Source organism: Chiloscyllium punctatum, chromosome 3, assembly GCF_047496795.1.
Source record: "Chiloscyllium punctatum isolate Juve2018m chromosome 3, sChiPun1.3, whole genome shotgun sequence".
Classification (NCBI taxonomy): Eukaryota; Metazoa; Chordata; class Chondrichthyes; order Orectolobiformes; family Hemiscylliidae; genus Chiloscyllium; species Chiloscyllium punctatum.
Window position 1 is genome coordinate 114,878,560 of NC_092741.1, and position 16,682 is coordinate 114,895,241.

Here is a 16,682-nt window from a genome sequence, read left to right on the forward strand (position 1 = left end):
AATGACCATCCTGAGCAGCTGACCAACCATTTCCAAGCCCCTGTACTGGTATATTATTGTAATTGGTTACCATAGTGATTGGTCACTGAAACAGATTCATATGAGTCTGCAGATATTCTTAAACAACAAGCCAAGTTTTAAACTGTCCCTCAGCACAGTCCTTTTACTGATAGTCAATTCCAATGAAATTTCACTCTTCCCTCGACTCTAAGTTTTTAAATTAACAGATTGCTCCCAGCTTCTTGTCCTTGGGCTGTAGACACATTTTCATGATGCTTTTCCAAGTCCGCTGGCACAAACATTTCACAATGCCTTTCACGAAACTCTTCATGAGAAAGCGCACATGCCAACACTTCGTGCTGATAACGCGAATCATGTCACAGCGAACGAGAGTTCGCTTTATAAAAAATTCACAAATCGTCTTACAGACAAATCTCGTTTAATCAATGAGCGTTATAGGAGAACTGCCTGTAGTTTTGAATTGTTCGTTTTGGTCATTGAAGTCATTCTAATATTTGTTCTAATTGTTCTTTCTAATCTTCCACAAAATATTGTAAGCTCCTGGATGCTACAGGAGCCTTTCAAGTAAAATAGGATGTTATTTTAAAACAATGTTGATGATTTTTTTTAATCAATTGACAATAGTTCCAAGAGGCATGGAAGAAATTGATGGAATGGTTGGAAGATTCAGAAAAAAACCTGGATTCTGACCTTGAAATTGCTAATGATCCAGACAAAGTGAAAATGCAGCTTTCCAACCACAAGGTAACATGTATCTCAATTATTTATTAGAGGGTCAAAAGTATCTTTCACTCACTCACTTACACGAGATGTTAAACTCGCTAAACACTAAGCAACACCTAAAAATAGATGATTTTTGGGAGCTTGTCAGCAAATTGGCTGCTGCCTTTCCCACATTAAACCAGTGACTGCAGTTTAAGAACACTACATTGACTGTAAAGAGTTTAAGGTGTGTTGAGGTTGTGACAGAACTATATAAGTACAAGTGTTTCTCCTAAGCTCAAATAAAAAGAACTTACATTCATAATGTACTTTTCACATCTTCAAGATGCTGCCAACAACCAATGGGCTACTCTATAGTCAGAATATATGGCATCCAGATCCCACTAATCCCACTGAAGCTGTGTGTAATGTGAGTTAAAGCACACCCACAATAGTATGCAATTCTGGTCACTACACTGGGGAAGGATGCAATTACACTAGAGAGGGTGCAGAGGTGATTCAACAGGATATTACCTGAGCTAAAGCGATTCAGCTATCAAGAGAGACTAGATAGGCTCAGATTATCTTCTGGATTGGTGGTGCTGGAAGAGCACAACAGTTCAGGCAGCATCCAAGTAGCTTCGAAATCAACGTTTCGGGCAAAAGCCATTGTTTTTACCTCAGATTATCTTCTTCAGAGCAGAGAAAACTTGAGAAGCTTACATGATTACAGTGTACAAACTTTAAAGGGGCATTGACAGGGTAGATAGGGAGAAGATTTTCCACCTAGTCGAGGTGTCTGTAACCAGGAGACTGTTTTCAGGTAAGGAGTAGGAAGTTTAGATGGGATTTGTGGGAAAGAAAACTTTCACCAAGGTGTAATGGATATTTGAAACTCACTGCCTAAATGGGTGGTAGAGATGGGAACCCTCAGGACAATTAAGACCTATTTAAATGAACACTTCAAACGGCATAGTATACAAGGTGGGAGTGCTGAAAAATGGGTGCATAATATGTGGATGTTTGATGATATGATGGGCTGAAGGACCTCTTTCCATGCTTCAAAAGCTCTCCAAAACTGGTTAATATTATCGTTTTGATTTTCTAGGGAGAAATTTCGGAATGTATTTCCTATCTCAGAGGCTTTTGGACTCCTAACTCAGATTATCGTTAATTGTCCTTTATTCTTTATGATTGTAGCTACAAAGAACAATTCAAGTAAATTGGCTGCCCTGCAATGTTTATCCATTTATTAAAGCCTTTTATTGACTTATCTGTTACCAAACACAGGAGTTCCAGAAAGCGCTAGGAGCAAAGCATTCAGTGTATGACACTACAGTAAGAACCGGTCGTTCTTTAAAAGAGAAGACAACTCTGGCTGATGACCACCAAAAGCTCGATGACATGTTGAGTGAGCTTAGGGACAAGTGGGACACGGTGTGCGGAAAGTCAGTGGAAAGGTAACAAAGTCAATACAGAAAGTTTTGAACTGCAAGAAAGTTGTACTTTTTGAATCTGGCAACATTGTAAAAGTAGTTCATTAGTTTGTCTCCAAACAAGAGTAAATGACAGTGTGAATGATTTACCCCGAGAAAACCCTGAACAAATGCTTGAATGTGATAACAGTTATTGTTGGCACACAGATGTTCAGTACAGAATTTAAATGTGAGTTGCCAAATACTGTAGTTTTGAACCATGTCTTTACTTTCCGGCTTGTTTTGACTTCCTTCTCTTGCTCCAGTAATTTGCTATGAAAATACAATTTTCTTTGGAAGTTTCAAAGCTGAGAAAATCTCGTATTTCCAAGCGCTGACTTTATGCACCATTTTTTGTTGCATGTCTCAAGACTTAACAACATAGGAGACTTCCTAGTGAGTTACGACCACAAATATCTAAATTCAGCACAAGGTTCAGGTCTGACTTTGAAATCTCCCCTTCAGAATAAAAATACTTCAGTGCCTGCAAGTTGAATCTTTGATCTAGTCAACATGTGCTTGCCAGAATGATAGATTTGTCTGAGATCTTTGTTGATGATTTATTGGGAAGATTAGCATTGTCCGATTTGTAGACCGTCTATTCCTGTGCATTTGGAAGGTCGTTAGTTAGCCCCCTGGTGCTTAACTAGCTATCCATGTTGCCCTTGTACAATGTGACAGTCTGTCATACTATCTGTTTATGGCTCCTTTGGGAAGAAATTCCATTGTGGAAGTACAAGAAAATTGAATTATCTAATCATGAACACTGTAGGGATTGTTATAATGAGGCAAAAATGTTTAGACCATTAAGGAGTGTTGTAACATTTTGCATTGGAAGACAATAAATAAAATTAACCAAAGATGTCCTATTGTGATAATTGTTGGAGTATTATCTCTCACGCATATTTGTATAAAAGTACTAATTTAGAAGAAACATTACCAATATATCTTGAGTTTTCTCTGGAAAATAAATTTTGCGAATGTAATTGAGCTACATTTAGGTTAAAACCAGTTGGCTTAGTTACACAGGCGTGCTTCAGATCTGGTAACAAAGATGCAAAGACTTCAAAATTTTACAAATCCCATTTCCCTCTCTGCAGCTACTTTTAAATTCTGAGTTGATTTTCCTCATTTGCCTCCAGTATTTGCAGTCTACGATACTGCAGTTTTAATGATTAGCTGATAAGTTTTCAAAGAAATTCATAAACCGAATTACGCAGAAAGCTTTAATTTTTCTAAAACATTCACTTTACATCTTTATTACTTGAAATCATGAGTAAAGATTTCAAACGGCGTTCTTAATGAAACAGCCGACCAGTCAAGTGATCAGATTAAAGCTTTGAGAATATCTTGATGTCTGTTGTTGTTTTTGATGGAAATGATTTTCAGGGTTTTTTTGTGGGTTTTTTTTTTGTTTTATTCTGTGCCAGCAGGGAATAGATTGTTGGAAACTTTGCTGGATGCTCCTAGGAATGAGCTTATGGAACTATGGCTAAAGTTTAAACATAACCTCAAGTGCAACTTCTTGACATCCAAGAATAATCAAGCGCTACCAATATATGGCAGTTGGCCAGCAGGTCCATCAAGCCTACCCCACAATGGTTGGAGAATCCTGATGAAACACTTTGTTCCCACTCACATGTATGGAATGAACTGCCAGAGGAAGTGGTGGAGGCTAGTACAATTACAACGTTTAAAAGGCACCTGGATGGGTATATAAGTAGGAACGGCTTAGAGGGACATGGGCCAAATGCGGCAAATGGGACAAGGTTAATTTAGGCTATCTGATCAGCATGGGCTAGTTGGATGGAAGAGTCTGTTTCCATGCTGTACATCTCTATGATTCTATGACACACATTCGGCAACCATAAAATTGGCTGGGACATTGATGATCATTTCATCTGGCCATAGAGTTGATGAGTTTGTGGGAAGGGCACAGATATCAAGGGTCAGCTGCAGGTTGTTCTGCTATAATGCACATCTCGTCAGCGTGAATTGGCTATAACACAATTGATGAATTGTGGACAATTTTTGGATGTCGCAAACATTCTACTGAATGGGTATAACGATTTTCTATTAACGATCATCTACAGCATGATTTTTGTAAAGCAGTTTTCTATAGCACGAGGTTGCAGAGGAACACACCTGTTGTCTTCCTCCAAGTTTCACCTTCCATGTTTGACTAACTTTTTGTGTTACTAAAGATTTTGGTGGGTGGGGCCAGGGGTTTACAGGATGATGGAGTGCAGCTGAAATCTCATCTATCTCTTTCTGACTGGACAAACAATCTGCCAAAAACAGCATTTATTGACTTGAGAGCCTCTCACCACAGGGGCACTACGCATTTCAAAAAGAGCTGGAGTTGTTAATTTTAGACTGTCAGCCTAACGGCCAGAGGTACCGTCTGAGATTCTCCTTTCTCTTCTCTATCCCTACCATCACTGCTCCTATCACTATTGCTGACTTTGTTTTATGCAAAGTAGATTTCCACCAGAAACAGTTATCACAGTTAGTTACTCTCTAAAATGAGCTGGGTGAATATTTTACTAAAATTAAGGCAATAACACTAAGAATGGGCATTAATATGCATAATGGTTAAAGATGTAGAGGTTCGGTATCGATTTGTGACATGGACAATTGTCCGTCTGCTATAACTAGTCGGAATAATTTAGGTATGCATTTGCCACTGGATGTGTTAGTCATGTAGAAATATTGGTGTGCTATCTTAAGGTGCATTTAGCCTTACTGGAGGATGCCCCTGATAGCAGGCTGCATTCTATTTGGTCTGTTAATAAGAATGTTTGCCCATTTTGCTGCAAATTGTTAACTGCCCTTGGATTGCACCCCCCCCCCCCCCCCCCCCCACTTTCTGCATCTAAGTTCACTGACTAGTCCAGCATTTATTGTCCATCCCTGATTGCTCTTATGAAAGTGGTGGTGATGGGACAGTAATTCACCAGGCTTGTTTCTGTCTTTGGTGTGCTGCATTTATTCTGTTCTAATTGGTTTTCAGACAGTCAGCTCTGAATACGTAGTGTGAGTACTGCCATTTGATTAGGTAATATTTAACGTGACTGGATGGTGGGCCCCATGAAACTTTCAAAGTGGAAACCTTTGTTTTAGCACAGTCATACAGAATGGAAACAGACCCTTCGCTCCAACCAGTCCATGCCAACCATAAAATTGATAGTTACTCTGAATCTCACTTTCCTTTTAGTTTTTCCACCCGGTCTATAAAGCTTGAGCAACTGGCTCAGTTTGAATGAAATCTTGAGTGCCATCCTCGATTTTTGTCCTGACTGGGGTATCCATGTGAGCTGCATTGTGTTTTAGTTTTCCAAGACTCAGTCCTGAAACTGTTGACTGATGCTGTCACTGCCGTATGTCAGTGCACATCACATGGTCTACTGAGAGTTCAAAATAAAGGCAGTTGATTTTGGTGTGCTTGGATCTACCTAGTTATTAAAAAAAATTCAAATCTTATCCTGTATGTATTTTTCTGCCTGGCTTCCACTTCGCACTTTTTAAAATTATTTGTTCGCTAAATGTGGCTGCCACTGACTAGTCCAGCATTTATTGTCCATCCCCGATTGCTCTCATGAAAATGGTGGTGATGGCACAGTAATTCGCCAGGTTTGATTTGTCCAACTTGTTGAGGGCCAGGAAGACCTTAGCAGTTTCCCACATTACTAGGTAGACGCCAGAGTTGTAACTGTTCTGGAACAGCTTGGCTAGGGACAAAAGTCTTTAGTCCTTTTGCAAGAATCTTGTCAGGGTCCATAAGCTTTGTAGTATCTGGCACCTTCAATTTTTTCTTGATATCATGTTGAGTAAATTGAATTGGCTGAAGACTGGCACCCCTGATGCTAGGATCTCGGAGATAGCCGAGAGGGATCATTTTCTCAGTCCTATGGCTTAAAGTGATTTCAAATGCTTCAGTCTTATCTTTTGCAATAAGGTGCTGGGCTGTCCCCTTCATTCTGTTTTTCTCTTTTAACTCTTTTCTGTTTACTTATTTCATTCCCTTCTTTTATTTGTCCTTTACCTTTCTTTCTTGCTTTTCTTTATTCTCAATCTTTTTTCGTGCACTAAGGTTGTGTGGTGTGAGACGGTTTTTTCTTGGCTTGGAGGTTTACAGATATACAATGTTCCCAACCTAGTTAACTCAATAAAGATCCAACCCACTCCTGACATTGTATCAGAGGCAGTCAAGCATAGGTTTGACAGCTAGTATCAGAATGATGGTGCCAATTAAGATGGAGCTGCCAAAGAGGTGTAGGGGACTAGGGGAGGAGATTATGAAGTTGGGAATGGGAAGGAATGTTGTCACCTGCATGTTTCTGTCTTTGGTGTGCTGCATTTATCCTGTTCTAATTGGTTTACAGACAGTCAGCTCTGAATATGTAGTGTGAGTACTGCCATTTGATTAGGTAAAGGAGAGAACACGGGTTCAAATTTATTAAATTGATGTCTTGGAGAGGGAAAAATATCAAAGAAATTGAGAGACTGACTGATGACAGGGCCAGTGAATGAGTGATTTGAGTTTCCAATTTGTTAATGTTATTTCTATGATATCTTATTCTCCAGGGTAATAATGGAATGAATGAGGAACTGTCAAATGACATCATAGTTTAGTCACAAGAAGGCAAATGTAAATGATCCTAGACAATTGGTCCCGGGATCCAAGTGGCCTCTGGTGACTTAATAGTGATTGGTCTCTGCAATTGATACTTCAATTTCTGCCATGTCATATGTTAAAGGGACACTTTTCCATGGTTAGTGTGAAGTATCACATATATATGTCCAAAATATTTGAGCTTGAATGACGACAAGTTAAAAAAAGAAATTTTGTATGTTCCTGCTGCATGGAGAAAATAAAACTTCTATTCATTTGTATGGTAATAACATGCTGATGTATCCAATCTGGCAATGATTAAAAAAAACTCTCACCCCTTAGCTTCTAATTCAATTGTTCCCATATTGCTCCGTGTTAAGATCACTAGAATGAACTACATAGTGTCATGCTCCAAGCTCATTTTTGAAAAGCCGTGAATTAGTACCTCATTCATAAAATGCTTGCAATTAATGATGCCTTGCTGTTTAAAAACCATAAAATTGATGCCAAGTACTTAAAGCTGTTTCCTATTGCTATTGAAGTTGACGTTCTCGAAATGACAGCAGCAAAGTTCTAATTCCTGTAATGTATATTTTTTCTGATAATATGAAGTGATTCATATGAAATAACTACCTTAAGACTAATGTTGAATGTTGTGATATGTTCCAGCTGTCTACTTATTATGAGCAGAAAATCTTATTAACCAAGCCAATTAGATGTCCTTTGGTAAATGCCATGTCGCAGATACATATAGTCAGAGAGACGTACAGCACGGAAACAGACCCTTTGGTCTAAACCGTCCATGCCGACCTGATGTCCTAACCTAATCCAGTCCTATTTGCCAGCACTTGGTCCATATCCCTCTGAACCTTTCCTATTCACATACCCATCCAGATGCTTTTAGATGCTGTAATTGCACCAGCCTCCATCATTTTCTCTGGCAAGTCATTCCATACACGGACCACTGTCTGCATGAAAAAGTTGCCCCTTAGGTCTGTTTTATATCTTGCCCCTCTCACCCTAAACCTATGCCCTCTAGTTCTGGACTCCCCACCGCAGGGAAAATACTTTCTCTATTTATCTAATCCATGCCCCTCAAGATTTTATAAACCTCTATATGGTCACCTCTTAGCCTCTGACTCTCCAGGGAAAACAGCCCCAGCCTGCTCAACCTCTCCCTCCAGCTCAAATCCTCCAACCCTGGCAACATGCTTGTAAATCTCTTCTGAGCCCTTTCAAGTTTCACAACATCCTTCCAATAGGAAAGAGACCAGAATTTCATGCAATATTCCAAAAATGGCCTAGCCAATGTCCTGTACAGCCACGACATGACCTCCCAACTCCTATATCAATACTCTGACCAATAAAGGAAAGCATTCCAAATGCCTTCTTCATTATCCTCGCTGCCTGCAACTTTACTTTGAAGGAACTATGAACCTGCATTCCCAAAATCTCTTTGTTCAACAACACTCCTTGCCATTAAGTGTATAGGTCCTGCTAAGATTTGTTTTTCCAAAATGCAGCACCTCACTTATCTAAATTAAACTCCGTCTGCCACTCCTCAGTCCATTGGCCCATTTGATCAAGATCCCATTGTACTCTGAGGTATCTTCTTTGCTGTCCACTACCCTTCCAATTTTGGTGTCATCTGCAAACGTATTAACCATACCTCCTATGTTCACATCCAAATCATGGGGTTCGTAGAATAGATAATTGCTGGCTTAAAAACACTGCTCAATTATAGATTTGAAAACTCTCCAAGCTAATTTCATATCCAGAAAGTAAATATTGAATATAACAACTACAATCTTGATCCCTGCATTCATAAAAGTGTAAAGATTCTTTTCAGTATATTGCATCTTTTGAATTTTCCCTTTTTTTTCCACTCCTGGACACAGTAAATAGAGCTTATGATCTTGGTGTGTTGTAAAGATGGGCAATTAAGAGATTGGCCACCATTGCATGTTACAGCTGATTTCACCATTCCAGTGGCAGAGTGTAGAGTGGACAAGCTGTCTAAAGTACTGTGCTCTGTCAACTCAAAAGAACCACCCTGCTCCCAAGTAGACGTTCTTCATGTGAGTATTTCCACAACCCTGGAGCCTGTCCTTGATCCCTTCCCACCGTCAGTGCTCACTTTCCAACAAGGGCCACTTCAGACATTTTCAGGGTTGAAAACTTTATTCTCAGCTTCAGGTCAGGTGACTAATTCTGGGATTTCACCTTCCTGCCTGGCAGATATTCTCACAGTGCAAACTGGAACTACATTTTTGGATACTCCTAGGTTGTGATGTTTGGTGTTATGCTTGGCAAAGTCCTTTCTGACACTGACCCATCAGGAAGCCCTGATGATATTTTTAACTTGCATCAGTCCTGGTTGTTTACACTTTTTAGCAAAAATTTTTGAAGGCATATTGTTGAGTGGTGCTGGAGGTAATCGGAGTGGCTTTTCAAACTAGCAAGCCAAGCTTCCTGTTTGTGGTTTTAAGTTTGAAGAAGATTCAGCCGTGTCTGTCACTGCCTAATCTTACCGTATATGTTCTGGCTTTCTATTTCAGACAGAACAAATTGGAGGAAGCGCTGCTGTTCTCAGGCCAATTTACAGATGCCTTGCAAGCTCTGATTGATTGGCTGTACAAGATTGAACCCATGCTGGCTGAAGATCAGCCAGTCCATGGGGACATCGACCTGGTGATGAACCTGATTGATGCTCACAAGGTACTGGAAACTGTTTCCGTCAGTGTGACAGTGAGAATTACTCTCCCTCGTTCTTTTTCCAACTTACCTTCCACTACCACACATTCCCTCTACTCCACCCTCCAACCAAACCTCACAGCCTCCATTGGCAACTGTCTGAATTAATCTATCAAAAATAACTTACAGAATCCAGATCTCCTTGAGTGACTCATCATACTTAATTCAACAAGTTAATTTGTTGATTGCATTGTAGAAATGTCTCTCTGCCAAACTTGAGAGTTCGGTTGCTGCTCACAGTCCAGCTGGTTCTTTCAGATATTTCAAAATAGATCAAATTTATCAGTGAACTCACATGAAATCTGAGTTTAGATCTTGTAAAACGTGGTATTTTTAGAAAAGACAGTAAGCCCCATGTTTGTATTTTTAAAAATCAACCTTGAAATCGTAATCATGTCAGCTGAAAGGATCAAAACTGTGAATGGCAGAACCATCTGTGAATAAGGACACTATTTCCCTTCTTACTTCACCCTCCCCACCACTTCTCCCTTCCATCCAACTTTAGGGTGGATCATGTGGAAAATCTCTGCACACAGCTCTCTATTGTTTTTGTTTAAATAAGGCAACACTTGTCAGCATTACCATGATTGTTTACTCAGGGACTACTCAGTTGAAGAGGACAGGAGGAGGTCATCTGTTAATTTATTCACAGATTAGAAGGGTTGTAGTATCGATAGTTTATCTTTCTTCTATTTTGATTTTAATACTAGTACCTTAAATAACCAATTCCCAGTTTAAAATTTGACAAACCCCTTTCATTACAACAAAACTGTGCATTTAAATGGCTACTTTAACATAGTTAAGGCTGAAAGTCACATTCACATGAGTGATTAGGAATCAAATCGTCACTAAGCTATATATTAGGACAGGTGACTAAAAGCTTTGTCAACGTGGTAGGTTTCTTAGAGAATTAATGACATGAAATGCAGAGATTTGGGAAGGTCATTTGAGTTTAATGTCCAATCGTCTTTTTAAACTAAAAGGCCACCAACAAAAAGGCCACCAGTGGCCACCAGTGCTGTAGCAATTAGAATTGGGGATACACAAACATTCAAGCAATACAGTGATTTTTAAGGATTGAGGAACTAGAGTGGGTTACACAGACAGAGAGCAGAGACTGTGGGAGATTTGATAACATGTGTGGGAATTTTGAAATTATGATGGTTTATAGATCCTTGAAAATTTTATTTCCACTCAATACAAATTTGTATTTTATATCACAGTGCTAACAAATAACCTATTCTCCCGTGTGGAAAACCAGGAAGCATTGTTGTGGAGGGGGCGGGCAAATGCAGTCAATATGAAATATGACATTGAAGGGCGAGTTAAGGTGAATAGCATAGCTGCCTTTATGAGAACTAAGGCAAATATATGAGGAAAAATGAATAGGAGGATACATTTGTGAAGTTTATGTGAAGCACAGTGTGTGGCTTGGATTTGTTGGCTTAACGGCCTATTTCTATGGTCTAATTGTTATGTCATTCATTTACATTTCAGTGATAACCATGCTGAATTGGGGCACTTAGGTGTGTTGCTGTTTTTCATATCCCATGTATGTAATTTTTTTCCAGTCGTGTTCAGTGATTATCCTTGGTCTCATTGCACTGTGTTGACCTATACAGGGTGTTCAGTCATGAAGAACAACCCTGAGTGTATAATAATGTGATTGTTTTCTGTGTAGGTCTTTCAGAAGGAGTTGGGTAAACGGACCAGCGGTGTCCAAGCCCTCAAACGCTCTGCCCGTGAACTAGTAGATGCCAGCCGCGATGATTCCTCCTGGGTCAAGGTGCAGATGCAAGAGCTCAGTACTCGCTGGGAAACTGTCTGTGCCCTCTCTGTTTCCAAACAAGCCCGACTAGAGCAAGCCCTCAACCAGGTAAAACATTAGAGTCTAATAAACTCTAATAAAAGGAAAACGGAGCTTTCCATTTTATATATGTTGTTTTGCCCTCCTGAAAGTGTAGTCCTTTCACTATTGCAGAATCACTCGACCCTTAGTGTGTCAGCCAGATAGAGTGCAGATACCTAATGTGGATGTGTCTAGGTGGATGGAGGTGAGATATAGGGGTATGGGGCTGGGGGTGTCGATATATGTCTGAGAAAGGGGTGTGCTGCTATCTAGTTTTCTGTGATGGGCATGTGACTAGGTGTATATTTCTGGAGTGATTGGATACAGGAATGTGTCTGAGAGTGGGATGTGCGGGTGTGTGTGTGGGTACTTGTACATTTCTATTGAGGATCATAGATTGGTTGCAATTGAATTCAAATCTCATGACACACAAGAAGGTCATTTCACCCATCGTACCTGTTCTGGCTCTATCTGAAAGAGCTATCCATTTAAGTTAACCTGGCTTATTCTTTCTCCATAGTCTTCCATAGGTTTCCCTTTTTATATCCCATATCCAGATCCATAAACCTACATCAACTCCAAGACACACATCCCCAAAACTAGATGCAGACTCATCTCACACCGGATGCACACACAAAACCCCAGTCAGTCTCGGATGATTTTTATTTTATCCATGACCCAAAATGATCACCAGGATAACTGTCAAACCCAAACTGCATGAGACTAATTAATGCTCACATCATCCACAGAGTGACCCTCAGATCTTTCTTCAAGTTACACAGTGTATTTAACCACCTGAACCTTCAACCAACTCAGAGCATTCAGTTTGAAGCAAGTTTTCTTGAAACTCATTTATTTTTCTTCTCTCCTGTTCTTGTTCAAAATTGAAATAACTTAAAGGTCCATGTTATCTTCTGGTTGCCAGGTTGTGACTGGTCTGACAGACATATGTTGTACCTACAGGCTGAAGAGTTTCACTCTGCAGTGCACGTGTTGCTGGAGTGGTTGGCTGAAGCCGAACAGACTCTCCGTTTCCATGGCGTTCTTCCAGATGACGATGAAGCTTTGCGTGCACTTATAGAGCAGCACAAGGTAGGAAAGAAGTTGGACATAGGTTTTTAAAATTTATGCTGTGTAAATCATAATGGTTGTGAATAACAAATCTAAACACACTGTGTTTAGACTTTGGAATAAATGAAGTTACAAAAATTATTTAAATTACTGCTGCCGGTAAACCTGTGTGTAGCTCAACGATCATGAGGTTTTCAGGGAAAATCATTCCTGCCGAGTAATACTTGAGGAAGGTGTCGGTAGTAATAGATATTGGAGAGTTTGCGAGGGCGTGTCTAGATAATCTTATTGGCAGCGGGTCTACCTTGTTCCATCTCGGGTTGGGAACAATTGATTCATTGGAACAGCATGTTGACATCTTCAACTCTGGTTTGCAGCAATGTTTCACTGATGGGTAGGATGTCATTGGATGTTCCCCAGATGTAATTTCTGTTCCCATTTTTTTCTTTTCTGTCCTACTGCCTTATTGTGGAGCACCAGTCTCACCTCCACCCCCTCGACATTGGTACCTTAGTTGTGAACTTAGAGCGTGACTATTGGCAGAGAAGCAAAGTCTGAGGGATATTGTTCTGAGCTCGATTTACTGAATAGCACTAGATGAATTGGGGGGAAACAAAATGAAAGAACTGCAGATGCTGGAAATCAGGAACAAAAACAGAAATCGCTGATAAACTCAGCGGAACTGGCAGCAGCTCTGGAGAGGAAAGCCAAGTTAATGTTTCTGATGCAGTGACTTCAGAACAATTCTGAAGATGATTTGGCTCCACTCTGTGTTAGGAAATAGCATATGATTCTGGCCAACAAAATGAGGTACTGGAAGATAAATGAGGGGGGAGGTGGGATTTAAGTACTTACAAAAACCAAAGCATGATACAATTTTTAAATTCTTGTTCATGGATTGTTGAGCAATTATTTTATATGATACTTGAATGCATGTTAGATAATGAGGATCCCTAACAAGGAGCAACATATGATAGGAGTTGATGCATTTTTGTATCCTGTTAGGTCCTAAGTCAGGTTTTGAGAGAGCACATGGAATTCAGATTAGATCCTGTGTTCTGTTTATTTTCAAGAACTGTTGAATGGTTGGAAGTTGGATGTAAATGATTGTTTTCATAGTAAATTAAAGGTCCCCATTTGGTTCTAGTAATATAAGAATCCATGAAATATTTCACTAAGACAACAAGGGGACAGTTTAATCCCAAAAAGCAGGTGGATATTGGGTGGATGGAAGGTAATTTGATCAAACTCTGAAACCAACTGTACTCTCCCCATTTCGGTTTTGGTGAAGACAGTGCAGGAGTTGGGTGACAAACTCACTCCAAGGCCACTGTCCCCTTTTGTGTCCATGAATTAACATTTAACATTAGCTTTGGTGAAACCTGCCCACTAAACCAAAATGAAGGACTTTTGGATCAGGAGTCAAGGACTGGATTTATTCGGCCATTTTGCCCAGTACCTGTGATTGGCCATATCGGTCAAATCACCTCATCCTTAACCTCCATGACTCTTCTAATTTCCGTCTGATCTCCCCAAGGGCTTGACATGCTTCTCCCCTCATCGTCCCAAAAGGCTTCTAATATACCTAAACCTCAACTTCCAACTTTATTCCTGACTCCCTCAGATTCCCCGCGACCCCATAAATTTATGCTGATCTCCATATCCCACCCTAACCTTCCAAATAGCCCATTTGGGACCATAACTAATCCAGTGTGGTCTCCTCAAGGCCCTGTATAGCTGAAATAAAGTGAACAAATTAGACATTCCTACAGCAAGTTGCCTGAGATTTTTAAAGTTGCTTTTATTTTTCTTATTTTCTTTTGTTTCCTAAGAATTTGATCTAAGTATCTGTGTCTTATAATTAAGGTGGTGCAGTAATGCGGCAAATGTAAACTTTTCACTGTACTCATTTGAGAATATGTGACTTTAAAGCTAATCCATTCATTCATGAGTTTTGGTCTGATTTGGCAGAAATTGGTTAATTAAGATGTTTTTTTTTTGAAGCTTTTTTTTTTGAAAATGCACTGAATCAGACCATCGTAGGTAGTGCAGCAACATTTGAGAATTACTGTGTGCTCCTGCACATAAGACAAATTGAGATTTTGGTCAGGAAAAATAAGGAAACATATGTCAGGTAGAGACAGCAGAGATCAAGTGAATTCTTAGAAGAGTATAAAGGCAGTAAGAGTATACTTAAGAGGGAAATCAGGAGGACAAAAAGGGGGCACGAGATAGCTTTGGCAAATAGGATTAGGCAGATTCCAAAGGGATTCTATAAATACATTAAGGACAAAAGGGTAACTAGGGAGAGAATAGGGTCCCTCAAAGATCAGCAAGGCAACTTATGTGTGGAACCACAGGAGATGTGGAAGACACTAAACGAGTATTTTTTTTTAAGTGTTTACTGTGGCGAGTGGCGTGGAAGATATAGAATGTAGGGAAATAGATGGCGACATTTTGAAAAATGTCCAGATTACGGAGGAGGTGGTGCTGGATGTCTTAAAATGTATGAAGGTGGATAAATCCCAGGACCTGATCAGGTGTACACCAGAACACTCTGGGAAGCTAGGAAAGTGATTGTTGCGTCCCTTGCTGAGATATTTGTATCATCGATTGTCACAGGTGAGATGCTGGAAGGTTGGAGGTTGGCTAACATGGTGCCACTATTTAAGAAAGATGATAAGAAAAAGCTAGGGAACTATAGACCGGTCAGCCTGACATCGGTGGTGGGCAAGTTGTTGAAGGGAGTCCTGAGGCTCAGGATTTACATGTATTTGGAAAGGCAAGGACTGATTAGGAATAGTCAACATGGCTTTGTGCGTGGGAAATCATGTCTTACAAACTTGACTGAGTTTTTTGAAGAAGTAGCAAAGAGGATTGAAGAGGGAAGAGTGGTGGGTGTGATCTATCTGGACTTCAGTCGGGCATTCAACAAACTTCCTCATGGTCAACAGGTTAGCAAGGTTAGATCGCATGGAATACAGAGAGAACTAGCCATTTAGGTATAGGACTAGCTTGAAGGTAGAAGACAGGGGATGGTGGTGGAGGGTTTTTTTTCAGATTGGAGACCTGTGACTAGTCATGTGCTGCAAGGATCAGTGCTAGGTTCACAGTTTTCATCATTTGGATATGAACATAGGAGGTATAGTTAGTAAGTTGACTCCAAAATTGAAGGTGTAGTGGACAGCAAAGAAGGTTACCTCAGAGTTCAATGAGATCTTGATCCAAGGAGGGTAAATGGGATTTAATTTAGATAAATGTGAAGTACTGCATTTTGTAAGACAAATCAGGGCAGGACTTATACACTTCATGGTAAGGTCCTAGGGAGTGTTGCTGAAGAAAGAAACCTTGGAGTGCAGGTTCATAGCTCCTTGAAAGTGGAGTCGCAGGTAGATAGGATAGTGAAGAAGGCATTTGGTATGCTTTCCTTTATTGGTCAGAGTATTGAGTACAGGAGTTGGGAGGTCATGTTGCGGCTGTACAGGACATTGGTTAGGCTGCTTTTGGAATATTGCGTGCAATTCTAGTCTCCTTCCTATTGGAAGGATGTTGTGAAATTGAAAGGGTTCAGAAAAGAATGTTGCCAGGGTTGGAGGATTTGAGCCATAGGGAGAAGTTGAATAGGCTAGGGCTGTTTTCCCTGGAGCATCGGAGGCTGAGGGGTAACCTTACAGAGGTTTATAAAATCTTGAAGGGCGTGAATAAGATAAAAAGATGAGGTCTTTTGCCTGGGTGGGGGTGGTCCAGAACTAGAGGGCAGAGGTTTAGGGTGATAAGGGAAAAGTTTTAAAGGGACCTAAGGGGCACCTTTTTCATGCAAAGATTGATGCATGTATGGAGTGAGCTGCCAGAGGATGTGGTGGAGGCTGGGACAATTGCAACATTTAAGAGGCATTTGGATGGGTATATGAATAGGAAGGGTTTAGAGGGACATGGGCCAAGTGCTGCAAATGGGACTAGATTAGGTTAGGATATCTGGTCGGCATGGACAACTTGGACCGAAGGATCTGCTTCCGTGCTGTATGTCTCTGACTCTGACTATTAACTAATAGTGAGTTATGATTTGCACTGAACACAGAGTCAGAGAATCCTGAGACACAAAAGAAGGTTCATTGCGCCTCTGCTAGAATTAATTCTGAGGGTAATTAAGACCCACAGGTAGAAAAGAAGAGTGAATAAAGACTGACAAACAAGG

The 16,682-nt window shown here is 40.2% G+C and overlaps 1 protein-coding gene across 15 annotated transcripts in view; it reads left to right on the forward strand.

Annotated features, from left to right (window-relative positions):
- Nucleotides 1-16,682, forward strand: part of dst (dystonin) — a 622,282-nt gene that overhangs the window by 550,296 nt on the left and 55,304 nt on the right. For all 15 annotated transcript variants that reach the window (XM_072558451.1, XM_072558477.1, XM_072558489.1 and 12 more), the window contains 5 exons: nucleotides 646-765; nucleotides 2,014-2,183; nucleotides 9,372-9,531; nucleotides 11,249-11,443; nucleotides 12,380-12,508. In XM_072558451.1, coding sequence (XP_072414552.1) covers nucleotides 646-765; nucleotides 2,014-2,183; nucleotides 9,372-9,531; nucleotides 11,249-11,443; nucleotides 12,380-12,508 — 774 coding nt within the window. The remainder of the gene's footprint in view (nucleotides 1-645; nucleotides 766-2,013; nucleotides 2,184-9,371; nucleotides 9,532-11,248; nucleotides 11,444-12,379; nucleotides 12,509-16,682) is intronic.